An 18,564-nucleotide genomic window follows, 5' to 3' on the forward strand; every position below is an offset into this window, starting at 1 on the left:
TCTTTATGTTACTGTAGCCATAAAAGTGTGAGTCCATGAAGCTCTTGGAGACCCCGCAGTATAAATATTTGGACATCAGTAAATATTCCCTCAGTTGTGAATTTGATCACGCAAACACCAATATGAGTGTCTGTTTTTCTTTGAGCAGATACCATCTGAGCACGCACATGTGGACTGTCGAGAGCCTGAGTAGACACACCGGTGTTAAGTTATTCATACACACGCACACATGTTTTTCAGACACAGCAGGATGAATAAACAACTCAACTTCTGCATTAATCAGTCGAAAGGACAATGATGAATAACATATTTGATTGTTTATGGTAAGGGTAATTTTTTGTTTTGTTTTTGTCTTACCCATCTGCACACATGGGCTGTTTTTGGTCACTGTCGGTATGGGATCACTTTTCCAGAAACATTTGGGTCACACAGCTACAGAAAACCAGTTTGCTCGTCTGTTCTGGTTTTTTTTTTTGGTTTGATTAAAATGTCAAGAAATGACAGCAGCTGTTTGTGATCTGCCAGTGGTCAGAGGGACTTTTTATTTTGTCTTTATTTTTGCATATGATAAAATAAAACAAAAGAAAAATATACTGTAGCAAAAGAAAATGCACAGGTGGAATAAAAAAATCCCTTAAAGACAGCTGTATATTCTTATCACCAATGTACAAAAAGATTTTTTTTTTTTTTTTTTTTTTTAAAAGGAAGAAAAAAATGAAAATAAAATACAATTTCCAAACAGGAAATACCTGATTTTTTTTTTTTTTTTTACTTTGAGCAGTTAATAACACGATTCTTTAAATTAAATTAAGATGTTTAAAAGGTGCATTTGTTTCCTTCTGCCTTGTCTTTCACAGTCATACTCTGTAACCTTGTAATCAAACTCCGGTACATTTAACTGCTATATTTTTTTAGCTTTCAGAAAAAACAAAAGAATCAGTAGCCCCCAGCCTCTTTAATTTAGCTTCTGCTGCCCTGACACATTTGACACAAGGATTTATGCCTTTGTCGTCCCATCCAAAGTTGTATTCCCACAGCCTTTCAAATCAACAAATACCTGTGATTATGAATGATGCCACCAAAAAACACAACCGACTTATTTATTATTTCGGGAGAGCTGAGACTTTTCTTTCTTCAGCGTCGGAAAATGTTTCCTTGTGTTGTGGCGAGCCTGATGTTTGAAAGGCGATTTTGCTCAGGAGGTCTGTGTTTTCTCACCGGTGGTAGTGGTATATTTAGATGTTGATTATGGATAATCAGCTGTAATGACGGAAGTGCATGGCATGTGTGTTTAGACTCAATGCCATCATCGTGGAACACAGACCAAACAGAGCTGTCTTATTGACTTCAGATTGAGACGGGAGTTTCTTTTTGAATAGATTTAAAGTTTCATTCGCGCACGCAAAACAGAAAAAGGTAGCAAAACGTAACCCCCTCTAGGTATATCAACCACTGGCTAAATTTCCGATCAGGTTCGAGGGACAGCCCGCTTTCTTCATCCTGTCATCTGTTAGGAGGTCAGGTTAAAGGTGAGAGGTCACAAATGGCTGCTTGTATCCTCTCATCAGGAGCGCTGTGGTCATGGCCCCTATAGCGGCCATGAAAGCTGTGACACCGCTGACCAGGTCAGCCAAAATCCAATATTCTATCACTGACCTGTCTCTGTTTCCTTTTTGTCACCGAGAGATGTCCCTCAGATCAGGGTCATTGCTTTTTTAATTCAACTAGAGGAGCCATTTCTTAGCCCATAATGACACCATTAGTCTTGCTATCACCTTTGTCTGTGTCCACGAAATGCCAATGGCCTCCACGCCATTCGTCAAACCTAATTTAGAACCGGAGCCTCTCCGAGCTGCAGTTTCGCGATAATCTTTTTTTATTTCTGCTGATGAAGCTTTTAGCTTTGCTTTAAATTCTCAGACTCCTCCATCCGAGTCCCGGGTATTTTAAAGAAATCACATAAAGGAAATTTAATGTCACTGGTTTTCTGGTTCTCCAGAGAGGACAGCTCTATTTACAGCCTCACTTCCTGTGGTGTTTATTTGAAATCCAGAAAGCACAGTCTGGCCCGGTCTGGAATATCCCCACAGCCACAGGCTAACACTCATGGTTAATGTCCTTCAACTACAGTCTATGCTTCAACTAGAAGGCCCCAAGGCTGCTCTCACACACTTCCTCTAAAGCAAAGCCTCCGCCACAAAACCCTCTGCCAGTACTCAACTCCAAAACACTGTTTCCAGTCCCGCGCCCAGACTTTTATTCCCTCTGTGCCCTCTTTATTTGGAATGTATTGTAAACACGGTCAATGCCAATATGGTCCTGCAGGACAAAAAGCAGTTTTGAATTGAGGTTAAGTGTTAGGTTGTTGTCTGTATGACGTGCAGTTGGTTACTGAGTGATGGTGCGCAGGCGTTTCACAAGAATGTTTTCTCTTAGGTTGGTGCATGATTGGTTCTGATGGCTTTACATTTGTTGTGCTGAAAAGGAATAACTTTATGGTTTGGAAAAACATCACATATGTACAAATACATTTGGATGTGCATTAGAAATTCCTGTAAATTGATCTTTCCTTCCTCCTTGTAGCGCTGATATCTTCGTCCCTGTGGGCTCTCTAGGTTTACTGAAAGGCCAGTCGCTACATAAACACACAGTTTCCTCTATCAGCTCAAGAGATGATGACAGCAGGGTTTAAAAAGTTTATGCTTAGATACACATACACATCGCCCGGCTTTCACTTCATAGCTGTTTCACAACTTGATGGAATTAACTCAATTTGTTGTTTTAGACATTTGTTGAAGTGTGAATTTCTTGAAGGTTGAGTAAAACGTGTATCATTGTTTTTTCCACCACCGCTGAAATGACTTTAACGCATTTAAGTGACACATTTTGATAACAGCTGAATAATGTGGACTGTTTGGTGACTTCAAACTGTGATTAATGATTTTTTTAAAGAGTAGTTTGGTAGTTTAGGTCTCTAACCTGAGGTTTTTCACGCATATTTCTCCGTCTCCCCGGAGAGGAAGAAGGGGGAAAAAGCCCTGTGAGGTTCAGACAGGCCCCATGACCTTGTTGCTTTATTATTCTTTTGACGGTTGTGTTGAAGGTGTTGAAATATTGAACAGAACATGAGAGACGATGACCGCTGAGTTTCCCTTCTCTCGTTGTCCCTTCAGAACTGAGGATTTAAAGTCGCACACGGCTGTGGTTGGATTGTTTAGACTGACACCTTGAACCATAACGTTAGTCAAAGAGGAGGAAATTTGTGTATTTACTTGTGATAAATGCACTCTCAACACAGCTCTTAAACTCCTTTCCACTAGTTTGCGAGCTGATTATGAAGCCCGTGCGGACCAAAGCAGTCACTGTGCTTTTTTAGAAGATGTTTGATATTGGGGGCCGACAGAAGCAGGAAAGCTTATAGATTAAATGGAAACCACTGAGTCACTGGGATGTACCCAGGAATAACTTTCTACTGGTTACATTATAAATTAGATTTAGAAAATAATTTTGCTAAAGCTAAAAGAATATGTCGATTGATGCCTTTTAAAAATTGATTCATGGTTAAACAAACATTACCTTGTTGTAGTTCTCAAATGTGAGAGTTTCTGTAAATCATTGTAAACTGAATATCTTTGAGTTTTGGACTTTTGGTTGAACAAAGCAGGTAATTTGAAGGCACCACCCTGGAATTTATGAAATTTTAATGGATAGTTTTTCACAGTTTTCCAACATTTTGCACACCAAATGATCAATTGATAATTGGACAGTAAAACTGACAAATTAATCGACAGTAAAAATAATTTCAAGTGATCATTTAGCTCGAACTGTGGGAAAACTAGTGGACTCCTACATCGTTAAACTGGGGTTATTTTTAAGTAGCTTTTAGACTAGAGACATTTTCTCATATTCACTCTTGGCAGTGTCCTGAGAATTAGGTACCGACATCGTCCAGAGTGTTTTTCACACATGTAGCACAGAACAGGAGTTTATCTGCATCAGACATATTCTCTGGAAACTTGGAAACACTCCGTTTGGGCAAGGGGTGGCAACTAGGTAGAATGTGCAGGAGGCAGGACATGATGTAGATCACCCTGCAGTCACGTAGTTGGTTCGTAAATTGTCTCTTGCTGTTCCTTGAATGTATCTAATGATTTTGGCTTTGACTCCCCCGACAGTAGAATCTCGTCATCTCTCTAGTTAGACATTTTTGTTGCCGTCTTCTCATAAATTACCCTTCTTTTTCACCTTTGGATGGTGGTTTCTTCTGGTTTTGCGTGAGCCTCATGGAAATATCATTGACACGCCCAATCATTGTGAACAACAGATAACTACCTGCTACCTGCATTTATGTTCTCCCAAACAGCTCCTCTGGTTAACGTCTAGATAATTTAATGTTTTCTGTGCATGTGTAAAAGGGGCTTAGGCTACCCTCACAAAGCCAGTCCTGTCACGTTTCAGTTGTTTTCTTAAGGTATTGATCTCAAAAGGTGATGAGGAGTGTAGTAGTTCTACCTTAATGTAATCATCTGCATCCAAATTTCTTTCACAACTTGTGATTCTATGTGATCAGAGATTCTTGGGACTATGTGTAAAATGCACTTTCTATAACTTGGTGAAGTTACTTCAGTGCTGTCTTTGATATTGTGTGTGTCCGCTTGCAGGAATGGCAGAACTCCATCCAGAAGAATGCAGGTCTCGCCTTTATCGAGTTGGTCAACGAAGGCAGGTCGGTAACTCTGACATGCTAAGTGCTGTCCTCTCTCTTTGCAGCAGCACTTCTTCATTATCTTTCCAACCTCTTACCCATCAGCTGCTTTCCAATTTCACCATTCCTGGATCACATCACACATCACAGCCCCTCAGGCCCCTCAAGACCCCCAAGGCCTTGTGATGGGGTGGCTATTCAAGATCCTGGACAACAATCAATGTTTTTGGGGGAGGAGGGTTAGAGGAGCTTGGGTGAGTGAGGATGAAGGATCCTTGAGTTCAAGGCTCCATTCAATACGTGCTCATCCCAGAGGGATTTGGGAAAAGGAGAGGGGTTAGGTAAAAGGTGACAGGGGCTCTGATCGCTGGTTCCTCTGTGACATTTGGGAAATCGCTCTTGATTTCCTGCTGTCAGTTTATGCCTTTCCGGTTGAGCCTTTATCAGCCTGTAATCATCTCCTCTGTTTCCTGCTGTCTTTTGTTTTTTTTTTGTCTGTTTTTCAATTATCCCGACATATGGGCCTCTCTGTCTTGTCCTAATAAGACTTTCTCATTCCCACTTCAGTTCTTCTTAGTCTTAGAACTCATCCGTTTCAGATTTAAAGAGCCACACTTTCCATTATTGACCCCCTCAGCTTTTAGAATTGGCACAGGCTAATCCGCAGTAATGCTAATGAGACTGCCAATGTACTGTAGTCCTATGAGTTCTTTGTGGACAGCGGGATTTAACACACACTTACACAACCATAACTCAAGTCAGGATTACTAGTGAAAGTGTACACATGTGTATGCAAATGTGTGTTTGGGCTGTTTCTTAGTGGGAATTTAACAGTCATTTAAACCATGTTACTTACCAATCCACTACCATTATTTTAATTTAATTATACTTTTATTTATTTGGTAAAATATAGATTTTACACTATATAACTGCAGTCCACCCTGATAGGTGTGTGTGTCATTCACTTTTTTTTTTTTTTCAAGTATCAAGTAATCAAGTGTCACAATATTTTTGACCAAATACCTTGATAACGATTTTGCAGTGATATTGCAGGGTTGACTATCAGTGCTTTCACAAAATATTTACGCAATATTAATGTGGATGTATTTGAGTGGGTAAAGGCAAAACATAGAACAGCTATAACCAACTGGTAAATTCAGAAAATTACATCACTTAACTGCAATGCAGCCTTTAAAACCATTAAAAGAACACACATACAATATTACGATGTCCAAAATCAGATATTCAAAGATATCTGGTGTCCTATCACAGTGTCGATATTGTATCAATATATTGCCAATCCCTAGTGGAGAGGTAAGCCCAGACTGATATCAGCTTAAAGATATACGAAGCAGGATGCAGTGTATGGACAGAAGAGTCCCTTTAAATTATCACTTATGACCCACTCTCAGTGTGTTGTGGTATATTTTTCTGCAGACACTACCCTCTGCCTGTATCTTCTCATCTTCTGTGTTGGGGACATTTGTGGGCGTGTACCCCCACAGCTCTCAGGTGCGGTTGGGCTTTATAAAAAGGTAGCAGTTAGGTGCCAGCAGTTATCCAGGAGAGACAGCGCAAAAACCCTGCAACCAAATGCCAAACAAGAATCTGTGGTTGACTTTTAGTTTTACTTTCGCTGGCGAACGTGTTTACAGACAATAAAAGCTCATTTATGCTCAATATTAGATGCACTATACGGACATGGTTGGAGTCTTCTGTCCGTACTCTGCGTTAATTTTGTCCATATTTGTTCATGTTATCTGAAAGCTTTCTGAAACGAATGAAACGGAACAGTGCCATCAGAGATCACAGGGGGCAGTGTAGCATAGTTCAAGCAAGATTGTTGGACTGTAAATTCGTACGATCGTAGGACACGACGAAGACATTTAAAAAATGGCAGAAAGAACAAATCTGTAACATAGTGAAAAGAATTCTCCATCCACGTCAGAATTTATTTAATGGCTTCAAAGACCATAGCTTTCTACAGTGCTGCCCCCTTTAAGAGATACATTATTATGACGTCCTCCATCATAGTCTCATTTGTGGTTGTGTAGAACTTTAGACTCTGCCTCTAGTGCCAACTATTAGCTATATCTATGTCAAAATAAATGAGGCATGGAAGCATTTACAGTGTTTGAAATGGACATATCTATTTTCGTTTGCAAAGGGAGTATGAGTGAACCATTACTGACAATCCTAGTGTACCTTTAATGAAACAGGATATCTGCAGGTCTTGGAAGGTCATAAAAACTCTGGAATAATGTTTCCTCAAAAAAGAACTTTGAAAGTATTAAAAAGTCTTAAATTTCATAAACAGTGGTCTTAATTTTCAATTATTTGGGGGGAGTTTCATTGAGCACCATCAGACCTAGAGCAAGAACTCTCACTGCTGCTACAGTAACTCGGAAGCTCATAATCTCCTATGGGGAAGTGAAAAAATATTCCTCTCGATTTTGTCACTTATCTAGATCCAGGTCACATTCATTAATTAATTGTATCATTAGGGAAGTATGGAATACTAATTTATATAAAAATCTTAAGCCACTTCTCCCCTTCTGTTTTTTTCTTTATACTTTAACCAGTATGACGTTAAACTGGTATTAAATGGTACTGTATGTGGCAGTAAAGGGATTTTAAAAGTATTAACTTTAAATTAATGAACCCTGTAGAAGTGTTATATTATATTGCCCATTACTAAAAATCTTACTGTTTTATTTCCATGGTCTCCTATGAGGTGTCTGTTTTGTCCATGTGTACAGTCTTAAACACAGAGCACCATAAAGAAGGGCAGTGGCTGGGTTATTGATGGCGGGACCTCGACAGGGCCATAGAGGCTGCAGAGGCCCCAGCACCTCCGCTCCCCTGCTGCCCTGTGCTGAAACAGCAGGCTTAGGTTACAGTCATCCACTGGCCCCGAAACCCCCACCCCACAGTCAGTCCCAGCCTGCCCCCCCCCCACCGCCCATCCCTCCTCTCTGGCCCCTGGTCTGTTATTGTTCCACTTTGCACAGTCCTGACCTTTAGGGCTGTAGAGAGGTTTCTTCGACCTGCACACACACAAACACACGCGCACACACACACAACATGCATGTTTCATCAACACTGATAAGAAGAGGGAGGTAGACTACATATGTAGCAACATGGGCACAGATCCTCCCTCTTGTCAGATGCATATCATTAACAAATCAATTAGCACCTGCACCCCCCAGTTAAAGGGTCTATCTGGTTCAGTTTGGTTTCCAAATTAGATTTTCTGCTTTTTTTGCACGGTGCTTTTTCAGCATTTTATGCGTATTACATGGCTGTTCCTTCTCCAGGTTACCAGATACCACACTGTTAGACAGATGTTTTAAATACTCTGGAGCTCAAGATTTTATATGATATTGCTAAGCATCTGTCTACATTTCTCCCTCTATGACTGAAGTAAAGTGACATACATATACCTAAAAAAAAAAAAATCATGATAATTGTAATTACATTTCTGCAATATTCCACTGGGCTAATGTCCATCTACCCTCTCCTCAGGCTGCTGAGTCACACCATGAAGGACCACCTGGTTCGTGTGGCTAATGAAGCTGAATTTATCCTCAGCCGACAGAGGGCCGAAGACATCCATAAACATGCAGAGTTTGAGGTAAGATGCTGCACAGATCTGGCAACCCATGCGCAGACACACATATATGAGAACAAAACGACCATTAACATAATGTCCTATTATGTAAGTAAACTAAATTGTCTCAAGATGTAGGAAAACATTAAAGTCTGTCCAAAATATATGGATTTTACAGGTGTGGGATTGCAGCTGGCTGTAGCAAATTTGGGATAACAACAGCAGAAACAACATTCTGCAACTTTACAGCTGAAATCTGTTACTTTTCCAACTACGACAAAGTAGTAGAGGTATAACAGTAGATACGCATTGAAGCTACAGTTGGTAACAGTATTACATGAGACAGTCTGTACAACAAAAAATAAATCATGTCCCTCCTCTTCTTCAACTGCCTCTAATGGCAGTGGCTACAGTGCAGCTCACCGACAACAACCAATCAGCCGACGAGTCTCTAACGCAGCTTATAATCATGTCTCGTGAACTTCGGTCAAATTGTCAAACTAAGCAGCGTTGATCAAATATGACTCGAGATACTGTAACTGCATTGCCTATTTCTCGCCTCACATGTTTTCAGAAACATATTTTAGTGTACTGTTTAGCGATAAAACGAGACAGTTGGGCAGGCTGGGTGGGCAGTGCTTGGCAATCCAGTCGACGGTATCCAATATGGCGGCCAGGTCACAAATGTTCTCATTTTACAGCTAAACAGTACACTAAAATATATTTTCGAAACCATGTGAGGTAAGAAATATGCGATGCAGTAAAAGAATCTTGAGTCATATTTTATCAGCACTGCCTACTTTGACAGTTTAACTGCACGTCACAAGCTTGACATGGATGACAACCATGTCAGGAACTCCCTGCCTCCTATTGGTTGTTTTTCTTCACGTGTGGCAAGGTCATTAGAAGCAATTTAGAGTAAGAGGGCATAGGAGTATCTGTGTGATACTGTGTTGATATAGTAATGGTTTCAGCAAATGACAAAGACCTGTTTTTAATATCTTCTGAAGTTATTTTTTACTGTATGTCCTTATTGGTGGAGTGCACTTTAAGTGTGATCTGCAGACCAGGTAATGAGATGACATTAAATATGATTTACTGAAGTGAGTAAGTTGAGGCTTGTGTGACCTGACAAATCTCATCAGCATTTCTCAAAAGTTTAAAACGTGTTCTGCCACACTTTACCGTACAGATGGATATACACATATATTAACAAAAACTATGACAGATTTCAACTTAAATTGTGGCCTTGGACGAATGAAGGAAGATCAAGCTAGTGACGGATTCCAGTACAGACTTTTTTCTTTACCAAGAAAAATGTTAACCAAGCACAATCTGTCATATCACATTTCCTCCTTGAGATCCACAGGAACTTCAGGCCTGCTAAACTCGGACAATAAAGTCCATTTGTAGCTTTAGGCCGATTGCACTCCTTTGATAGAAATGTTGAATAGTTTGATATTGCTATGCTTTGTCAGTGAGTATATTCAGTGAAAATAAGGTATGGGTAACAGTCAGTGAGAGCGCAGAGGAGCTGATCCAATGACTACTCAAAACTTGTCCATCAAGTTTTAAGATCTGTCACAGCAAACCTAGAGGGTAAATGTTTGCTTTTCAAACATAACTCTATGCTAATCGTGAACACACACAAAAAAGACACACACAGACTTGCATACACACTGACTGAAGTAGTTAGAGGCTGGAGATCATGCTTGGCACATATCACTAACCAAACATTGTGTAGTGTTAATTTATCCCTGTGCCTCTCCGTCTAACTGCAGCCGTTCCCCCTGAAACATAATTTCTCCCCCCTCCTCTTCCTAACAGTTCTCAGCACAAATGTTGCCATTCACGTTTAGCTCCCGGGCCAACTCTATCCTGACCCATGGGCACCCTTCGTTGCCCCTTTCCCAGTCCAACTCTCCAACGCTTCCCCCACCCTCTGCTTTCTAGATCTCACCAAAATCATTTCCTGTCCTGCTGAGATCCTGTCCATTATACTCCCGCTGGGGGTGTATTTTGCCAGTGACAGGAATATGGCATCCTCCCCTCTCTCCCATCCCTCCCTCCCTCATTTCTCAGGAACCTGCCAGCACTAAAAGCTGCAGACAGACCTGAGAGGTGCTGGCCTGAAGGGCCGACTGTGTGTAAACCATCGCCTCAGCCCTCAGCCCCCACTTTGCAGTAAAATGTGGTGCTTTTTTTAAGGTTCAGTGAAGGGTCTCTCTGACATTCGGGTAAAGTAAAATCCCTCAAGGGTGTTGAAAGTCAATCAGAGTGGTGGGGGCACGACTTTTGCGCATCAAAGTTTTGTCTGTGATTGCTATGTTTTGCTCTCTTTCTAGAATAGGCTGCTTTTTGTGTAATTGTCATCCTGTTCTTGTGAACTTCCTTTCTGCTCCAAGTGTCAGTCATTTGCACACAGTATTATCTGACATGATCTGACCTTATCATTATCAACACAGAGTGGGGGAGCATACTTTAATTCTATGAAGTTGATGTAGCAGATTTTTTTTCCCATATGAAAAGGTTGAAGTGTTTGTGCTCTTGCAAACGTGCTTGTACAGAATGCGAGGTTAGGCAATTGTCTTCATCTGACATGAGAGCAGCACAAGTAAAAATGGCTCAGAGTATTTTGCCTGACTGGCAGGCAGACAGACTTGGCAGCCGGTCTGCACACGACAGCCCCAAATGATCCCTGCTCTGCCTCGGCCTCTCGCTGTGGCCTCAGGCCACACGCTTCTCAGTTTCTCAGACTCCCAGGCATTAGTCCCTGGCTCTTAACCTGGCATATCGTAGTTTGGCATTGCACATAACAACCTGACTGTCCTAAGCTCGCCAAATGGAATTGATTGTTTTGCTTTTTTTGTTGTTGTTACAAGTCCTGTTTGTGTAATAGCCAAGCCGCAACCTCTGGGGCTGAAAAATGAAGCCAACGAGAAAGTGCCAAAAACTGCAGTTCTTTGAACGGCCACTTGAGGCTGGCTACAGAAGCCAGTTGATCCCCATAGACCTCCATGTTAAAATGCTCAACTTCATGGCAGAAATTACCATGTTTACAGCCTGGTATAAAAACAGTTTTGGTTTCTAATTTCAACATTCATGACAACTGTACCGGGGGTAAATTTTTATATAGCTCACTCAGTCATAATCAAGGGCGGGGCCACTTTGAGTGACTGGCTGTCTGCAAGGCATCACTAGAGTCTAGGAGTCAGATCCATCCCTTGCTCTTCCATAACTCCACCCTTTTGTCCAGATATGGTTGCGTATGGCTCCAAAAATCCAATATGGCGTTGGCTGAAATGTCAAACTCGAGGCTTCAAAACCATTGGGTGACATCACTTGGGCTATGTCCATTATTTTTACAGTCTATGGTAATAGCATATGTCTTCTAGCTGACACTTTTGTACAAAGGTTACTAAACAAAACCTTCACACCATTAATGTGTGTGTTTTATGTGAAGATACCAGGGTTTGAGCAAAATAATAAGCTATTTAGCTGAGAGAATTCAAGTCCTATTTTTCCATAAGCCTTTAGTGTACTTTAGTGTACATCTGATAACCAGCGTGCATGAAGACATTAAATGAATAGTCTTTGATGCATGTTTGATAAGAGAATGCAGTTGATAGGTAACCATGGTTGAGGCATCTGCTGTTTTGTTATTTAGCAGTTAATTGTTCTTCTCTGCAAGCTCTCCTTATCCACCCTGCTTTCTACTGTCATATTTGGACTATATATAAGAAACTGTGGGCCTATATTAGTGCAATACCATGTGCAGTGTAACAGGGTCACAGTTTGTTACATTTCCAAATGAAGCAGCACTATCAGTTGTATCAACTGTCACTCAATTGACTGCAAAAACACAACTAATGGAAAGCTATAACTTTCGTTTCGCTGCATTTTGGTCTTGTCATTGGAAACTTACTCTACCTTTGCAATCTCCCAGCCGTCCTTAATCAGATACCCAGCATTGCTCGTCCCAAACTATGTTTCACAATTGAATTCCCCACTTAAATGCAGTTGCTCCTCTGTGACCTCTGAGAAGAAGTGAAGCCCTGATAAGTCTTGCTCTGATATTGCTGTATTGATTTTTGCCTCCATACAAGCTCTGCTTGAGCCTGCTAGAGCCAACGGTTTCATTTTGCACTGCCACAATAAAAATAACAGGCCAATGAAACATCTCCCCTGAGGGTGGGGGTTGGAGGGTTTTGAAATAATTTTCAGCAATGTCCCAGTTTTTTAAAGCTTTGTTCCTCTGTATTGTGTCGCGGTGACACTGTAGGTTGGTGATTGTTTTGTGGGGAATAAAACTTAAAAGAGACCTCAGAAATGACTCATTTTGGGTGTCATTGTGTTACACTGGGAGTGAGAAGGTTTCGAAATCCTGCAGCATTAATTGCCAAAACATAATCTGTATCCTTCCTTACAATGCTGTTCGGTATTTAAGAGCTTGCTTTAGTTTAGCAGCAGCAGCAGCAGCAAGTGCCAACCAAGGCACCAAAAAGGAAAATAATTCAATACATAAAAACAAATTTATGTTTGCTCCTTGTCAGAGTTCATATCCTTGAGAAGGCAGTGATAGAGGATTTAGATACCCGTTTGCCTCAGAGACATAACATATGCTTTCTCCCTCTGTGTCTTTCTCACTCACACTCTCACAGGCTCTCTGTGGGACAGAATTGAGTTATCTTTGGCCCTGAGAGTAAGTTATTACAGTGGGCTTGGGGTGAAACAGATGAAGATAACTAGGGGGAAATCCAATTACCTTTTAGGGTTCTCTATCTAAAAGGATCCTTAATGTGAAGGAGATCTGCAGATCGGATGCTGCTGCCCAGCACAGCAAATGATAGACTCTGATATCTTCCAGAGGAGCAGGAAGGAGAGGGGAGCCCGAGAGATAGAAAGGAGGGGAGAGAAATCGAACTCCTTCTTTTTATGGGGCTGTTCATTAGGGATGAAATGTGGTGGGCTCAGGGGCACAAGGGCAGATAAGAAGGTCCAGATAGGGAAGAGTGAGCAAGACCCGAGTCATTTCTATTCTTTCTTACCCTTCCCTTCAGCTCAATTTTTTATATACCCCCTTGATTCATCTTCTGCTGTTATATGGAGTAATTGAATTGACTGTCTGAGAGATCCTGTGAAAGCCAGACGATAGCGGCTAATTAGTGCTCGGCGTCATTGTCTTCCCTCTGCTGAGCTTGTAAAACGATCTGGTGCTTTTCCCCCACGTTAATGACATTAACATTGAGCTGATGCTCATTATGTTGCATTATCATAGCGCCGGTCTCTGGAAACTTGTGCACCAGAGAGAGAGCTTGGACAAGGATGTACTGTAATAGCTTGGAGCTGACCTGATTTAAAGGGACAGTCACATATTTTTCCTCTTACTTGTAGCGCTATTTATCAGTCTAGATTGCTTTGATTGTTGGAGATATCGGCTGTAGAGATGTCCTCCCTCTCTTGAATATAATGGAACTAGACGGCACTCAGCTTGTGGTGCCCAAAGTGCCAAAAAATACATTTGAAAAACTCAACACTAATGTCTCTTTCTAGGAATCATGACCTGGTTACTCAGAATAATCCACAGACCTTGTTGTGAGCAGTTCATGTAGGAACTATTTTCTTTCTACCAAACTACACTCGCCAAAGGTATAACCTTGCAGAAGGAAGCATCAACTCATGGACAAGATGCTTGTGCTCCTGCCAGTGTGAGATGTAAACTTTAATGGCCTCCTTTTCGGCTCAAGTGTAATGTTAGCTAGCTCGGTGTTAGATGAGCTAGCAGTACATGCATGCTTACTTCTGTGTGGTTATACGATTGGTGGGTGCAGTTTGGTAGAAAGAACATTGCCCCTACAAGGTCACAACAGGGTCTGGGGATTATCTTGAGTAACCGGCTCGTAATTACTGGAAGGAGACATTGCTGTTAACTTTTAGCAAATGTAAATTTTTCGGCACTTTGAGCACCACAAGCCGAGTGGCTTTTAGTTATATTAGAGAGAAGGCAGATATCTCTAAGGCCGATATATCCAACAATCGTCAACTTACACAAAAAAAATTTGGGCTGATAAATGGCACTACAGGTAAAGATATATTTTTGATTTTAATATATCTCAATTTATATATCACCAGCGCACAGACCAGTTCACTGATTTCACAAAAACTTCTTCAAGAGAACTTTTCTTTTGTTGTTGAAACAGAAGCAATCTGCTGCTCAGAGTTCAAACACACACTGGAAGAGCGAGGGAACCACAACTCCCAAAGGCTATTTACACCACATCATTCGCCGCACTCGGACTGATAGCTGCCACCAACTGTGGCTTGCTGTCATGTAATTGTCCCAACTGTAATGTAGCATGTCAGCAGGGCTGGATGCCCGGGCTCCTCATTATGGGCAAAACTGCTGTCAAGAGAATAAGAGGAAAAAAAAATAAGAACATGTCTTTATTTGTGATAGCAATGTGGCGCAACCATCGGGAAAGGGGTGAAATTTCATGTAGTGGCGAGACGAAAACTCCTGAAGACCAGACAGCAGTCGAGCAGCAGCATAAAGCTAACTTTATTGTCAAAATGTATAGCAAGTTGGCATCTTTCAGCAAAGCTGTCTGCCCCTTCTTGGTAGATGCTTATTTTTTACTGTACAACATGGACTGTTTTAGACGTCAGTAGGTAGAATGGGAGAAGTGGGTTACAGGAGATGGTTGGGGAACAGTTGTCTCAGTGCTGCTGACTTGTCCGCGTAATGAAGTCCCCTGGTACCTCCTCTGCAGCTCTCATCATTATGTGTGACCAGCTAACGCACCGAAATATGACTTTACTCCACAGTCTCCTTTGACACAGTCTCTTTATTCTCTTTTTTTCCTATGAGCAGCGAAAGGTGAGCTCACAATTGTGAATAAAAGTCTCCATGTTACAATGGTTTTTGTAGCTAACACAGAGCAGAGCTGTAGCAGCATGTGGCTTTTTACACATTTTAATCATAGGAAAAAATTAAAGGGGACCTATAATGCTCATTTTCAGGATCATACTTGTATTCTGGGTTTTTACTACAATATGTTTACATTATTTTAAGTGCAAAAAATGCATAATTTTTCTCATGCTGCCTGTGCTGGAACACCTGTATTCAACCTTTGTCTGAGACACTCAGTTTTAGTGCCTTTTTGTTACTTTGCATGGCAGTTGGATTTGGTGATATCACGAGATCACGCAAATATCCATCTTGTCAGGCTTCCAGTAATGCATGGGCAGTGGTTCAGACCAATCAGGAGCCACTGGCTGCTACGGGCGTAGTTTAGGTGTGTGTGTGACGACACAGAGAGGCTGGGAATGACTGTAACAAAGTGTGGTAGCACTTTCTAATGTGGAAAATCACTAATAAAAGCTAGCCGGACATGTTCCAGCAGGAATATGATTTTAAATCAGGGAGAAATTAACAACATCGGCAACCAAGATCACATTTACCTGATGTTAGCATGTAGCTACATGTAGCAGTGTATGTAATGTAAACACCTGCATTAGTGTGCCTGGAGCAGATGGCCATATAAAGAACATTGACATTTGACATCAGCTTGACGCCAAAGTAGAAAAAAAGACATTGGAAACAGTATTCAGAACGGTTTGAAGCTTAAGGATTATTTTTTACAAACCTTTATTTTATTATTTGAAACTTTGGACAAGTTTAATTTGAACATCCAACATTGTAACACTATACATATAAGACAAATAAAAAGAAAAGAAAAGCATAAAAGGTCCCCTTTTAGTCTGTTTGCAGCTTAAGTTTTCTATTGTTGATAGAAATTTGTTTTCAAACTCAGCCTGAGCTCAGTGCCACTGCCCCGTATTTGTGATTTCAAGCAACGACCAATTCAAAGGAGGTGTATTTTTCATCTGGTCGTGTCCTTTCTTCATTTGACTATTTTTCACCTCTCGACGACAGTTTAACATGTATGATTTTTCACGTGGCATGACCTTGAAGCTGAGCCGGAGTCATCGTGAAAAGATGGCAGCAAATGCAGACTGATGTGGCGAGAGGAGGGCGCGGTTTTTGCAGAGACAAGAGGTTTCTGGGTAGAAGAGATGAAGAGGCTGCCAGCTGAGCATGGTGACCAGTCCATTAAAGATCAGCCACAGACAGTGTGAGGGGAGGAGCGGGGGGGGGGGGAGGCGGAGGAGGGGAGAGATACTTTGATAAGTGTTGCGCCTGCGTTAACCTTGATGGCCGCTAGCAGTGGGCCGGTGCCAGCAGCAGGGATCTGTTTCAACTGGATTAGATTATTTTTTTTCCTCCTGTGCTCCAAGAGAAGGAAAAAAATCAATACTTGGGAGCACGGCATGACAGGGGCATCATTTCAGAATTGAAGTGGCTGTCAGGCATTGTCATTTGGTGACTTTTGTTCGCCATTGTACTTTTAAGCCCTCATTTTTCTCCCCCTCCTCTTCCTTTCACTCGTTTCTTCCCTCGCCCATTGTCTGAATTCCCCTGGTGACATTTTATGTTGCAATTTGAAAACTCGAGGCCAAGAGATCAAGTGCAAGAGAATCTCTTTGAAACCAATTGCTGGACTGTGTTCAGCATCTACTTTTGTTTAGCGACCCCCATCCTCCTTTCTCATTTCATCCTCTTGTCTCCCTAGACCCTCCATTGTGTTCCAGGAGGAATTTATTTGTAGTATATTTGCATTCTTTGATACCAGACAAGGACAAGCCTGATGTCTCGGCTTCGTCTGGACAGTTTCTCTGCCCGTTTGTAAATGAAACCCTCTGGGAGTGCTTGTCGACGGATGTGAGAAATTGGAGATTCTCTCAGAGCGATAGCCCAGCCTTGGAGAGTGTGTAGCCCTGATGTGCCACCAATGTCAAGAGATTGCAAATCAAGCGCTTTAATAACATCTCTGCTGGTTTTGTTTCTTCCTCCTGTTCTCCGACAGAACCTTGAGACCCTGTTTTTGTCAGCCAGCGTGTTGAAGGCTTGCTGTGGCACGGCAACACCACTAGACCTTCCTCTGTCACTCTAATTGATAAACATAGGGCTGATATCTTGTAATGAGCCTCCATTCTCCAGCCTATTATACTGGTTAACCCTCTCAACCCAGCGAGGGAGAGGAGGAGGGGAGCCGAGGCATCATCTGACAACAACTACAGCATTTAGATAAGGCTGACACTGTTACAACACTGCGAAACTCATCTCCTCGTTTTCCCTGCTTATTATTTGTAGAATCAGCACGGTAAAAACATGACTGCCTGGCAACGTTAACCACAACAACAATTTTAAGCAACAGGCTAACAGGCTGTTTTATCCTCTGGCTCAAAAACAGGCTCAGTAATGTGATTAAAATGCATGTATTTCAAAGACTTGTCTGTATGTGCGTATTGCCATTTTCTACCATTATGTGATTTTCGAGATGATTACTGTTCTTTCCACTCCCCAGTCACTTCCCCAGCAGCCCATTTCCTCCCCAAACTCCAACACACATCCATAGTTATTTATTTGAACTGTTGATGAATTGTGGGAGACACGACTCAGTGTAATTGACTCGATTAATGCCAGCCATTATCATTTCGTCTTCACCAAGCTGTCTCCTCCGGCAGAGCCAGGCACTCGCGCCGGGCGACCCTGTCAGCCAGGCCATGTAATGGAAGGTGCTGCCCATGATTACAGTGTCGCAAGTCATAACGGTCTTACTGCCAGCAAGTTGTGCCCTGGTGGCTGTCTGGGTAGGAAGCTAACAGAGGCACGGCGTCTGCCGCCACGTTTCTTCAGCTGTATCGCTTTAACTTGGTAAATGGAAGTTCTTGTCTCTTTGTATGTATTTTTATGGTTGTTTTCTTGTCAAAATATGCACACTGACCACTTCAGTCACTCCAAAAGAGGCATGTTTGTAATTGCAAGCAGGAACAGATACTTTTAATTTGCTTCTTATGTTTCCTCAACATTCCTTGAAAGGAAAGAAAGAACAGTTTGTTTAAAAATACCCAAAATGCTCCTTTTTTTAGTTTCTGCCCTTTATCCTGTCAGCAGACCTGGATGGAAGTGAATGCAGGATGGTGCCAACTGGGAGATTTAGTTATTCGCTTTAACCTTCATAATAACATAACATAATAAGTCCTTCATAATACCCCCGCATATTCTCTGACTTCACATCAACGGAACAACCCCGGGAATTAACAGTGACTTGTCTTTTCCACTTACAAGCGAACCTAACATTGGGTTTTAATGGCACTACTGATGTGCTCAGCTTTTTTGGTTGTT

The 18,564-nt window shown here is 41.6% G+C and overlaps 1 protein-coding gene across 7 annotated transcripts in view; it reads left to right on the forward strand.

Moving 5' to 3' along the window:
• lrba (LPS-responsive vesicle trafficking, beach and anchor containing) overlaps window positions 1-18,564 on the forward strand; it is a 236,340-nt gene that overhangs the window by 100,609 nt on the left and 117,167 nt on the right. For all 7 annotated transcript variants that reach the window (XM_033624965.2, XM_078166196.1, XM_033624967.2 and 4 more), the window contains exons 34-35: window positions 4,662-4,726; window positions 8,231-8,339. In XM_033624965.2, the coding sequence (XP_033480856.1) occupies window positions 4,662-4,726; window positions 8,231-8,339 (174 nt within the window). The remainder of the gene's footprint in view (window positions 1-4,661; window positions 4,727-8,230; window positions 8,340-18,564) is intronic.

Source organism: Epinephelus lanceolatus, chromosome 3 (assembly GCF_041903045.1).
Source record: "Epinephelus lanceolatus isolate andai-2023 chromosome 3, ASM4190304v1, whole genome shotgun sequence".
Taxonomy (NCBI): Eukaryota; Metazoa; Chordata; class Actinopteri; order Perciformes; family Serranidae; genus Epinephelus; species Epinephelus lanceolatus.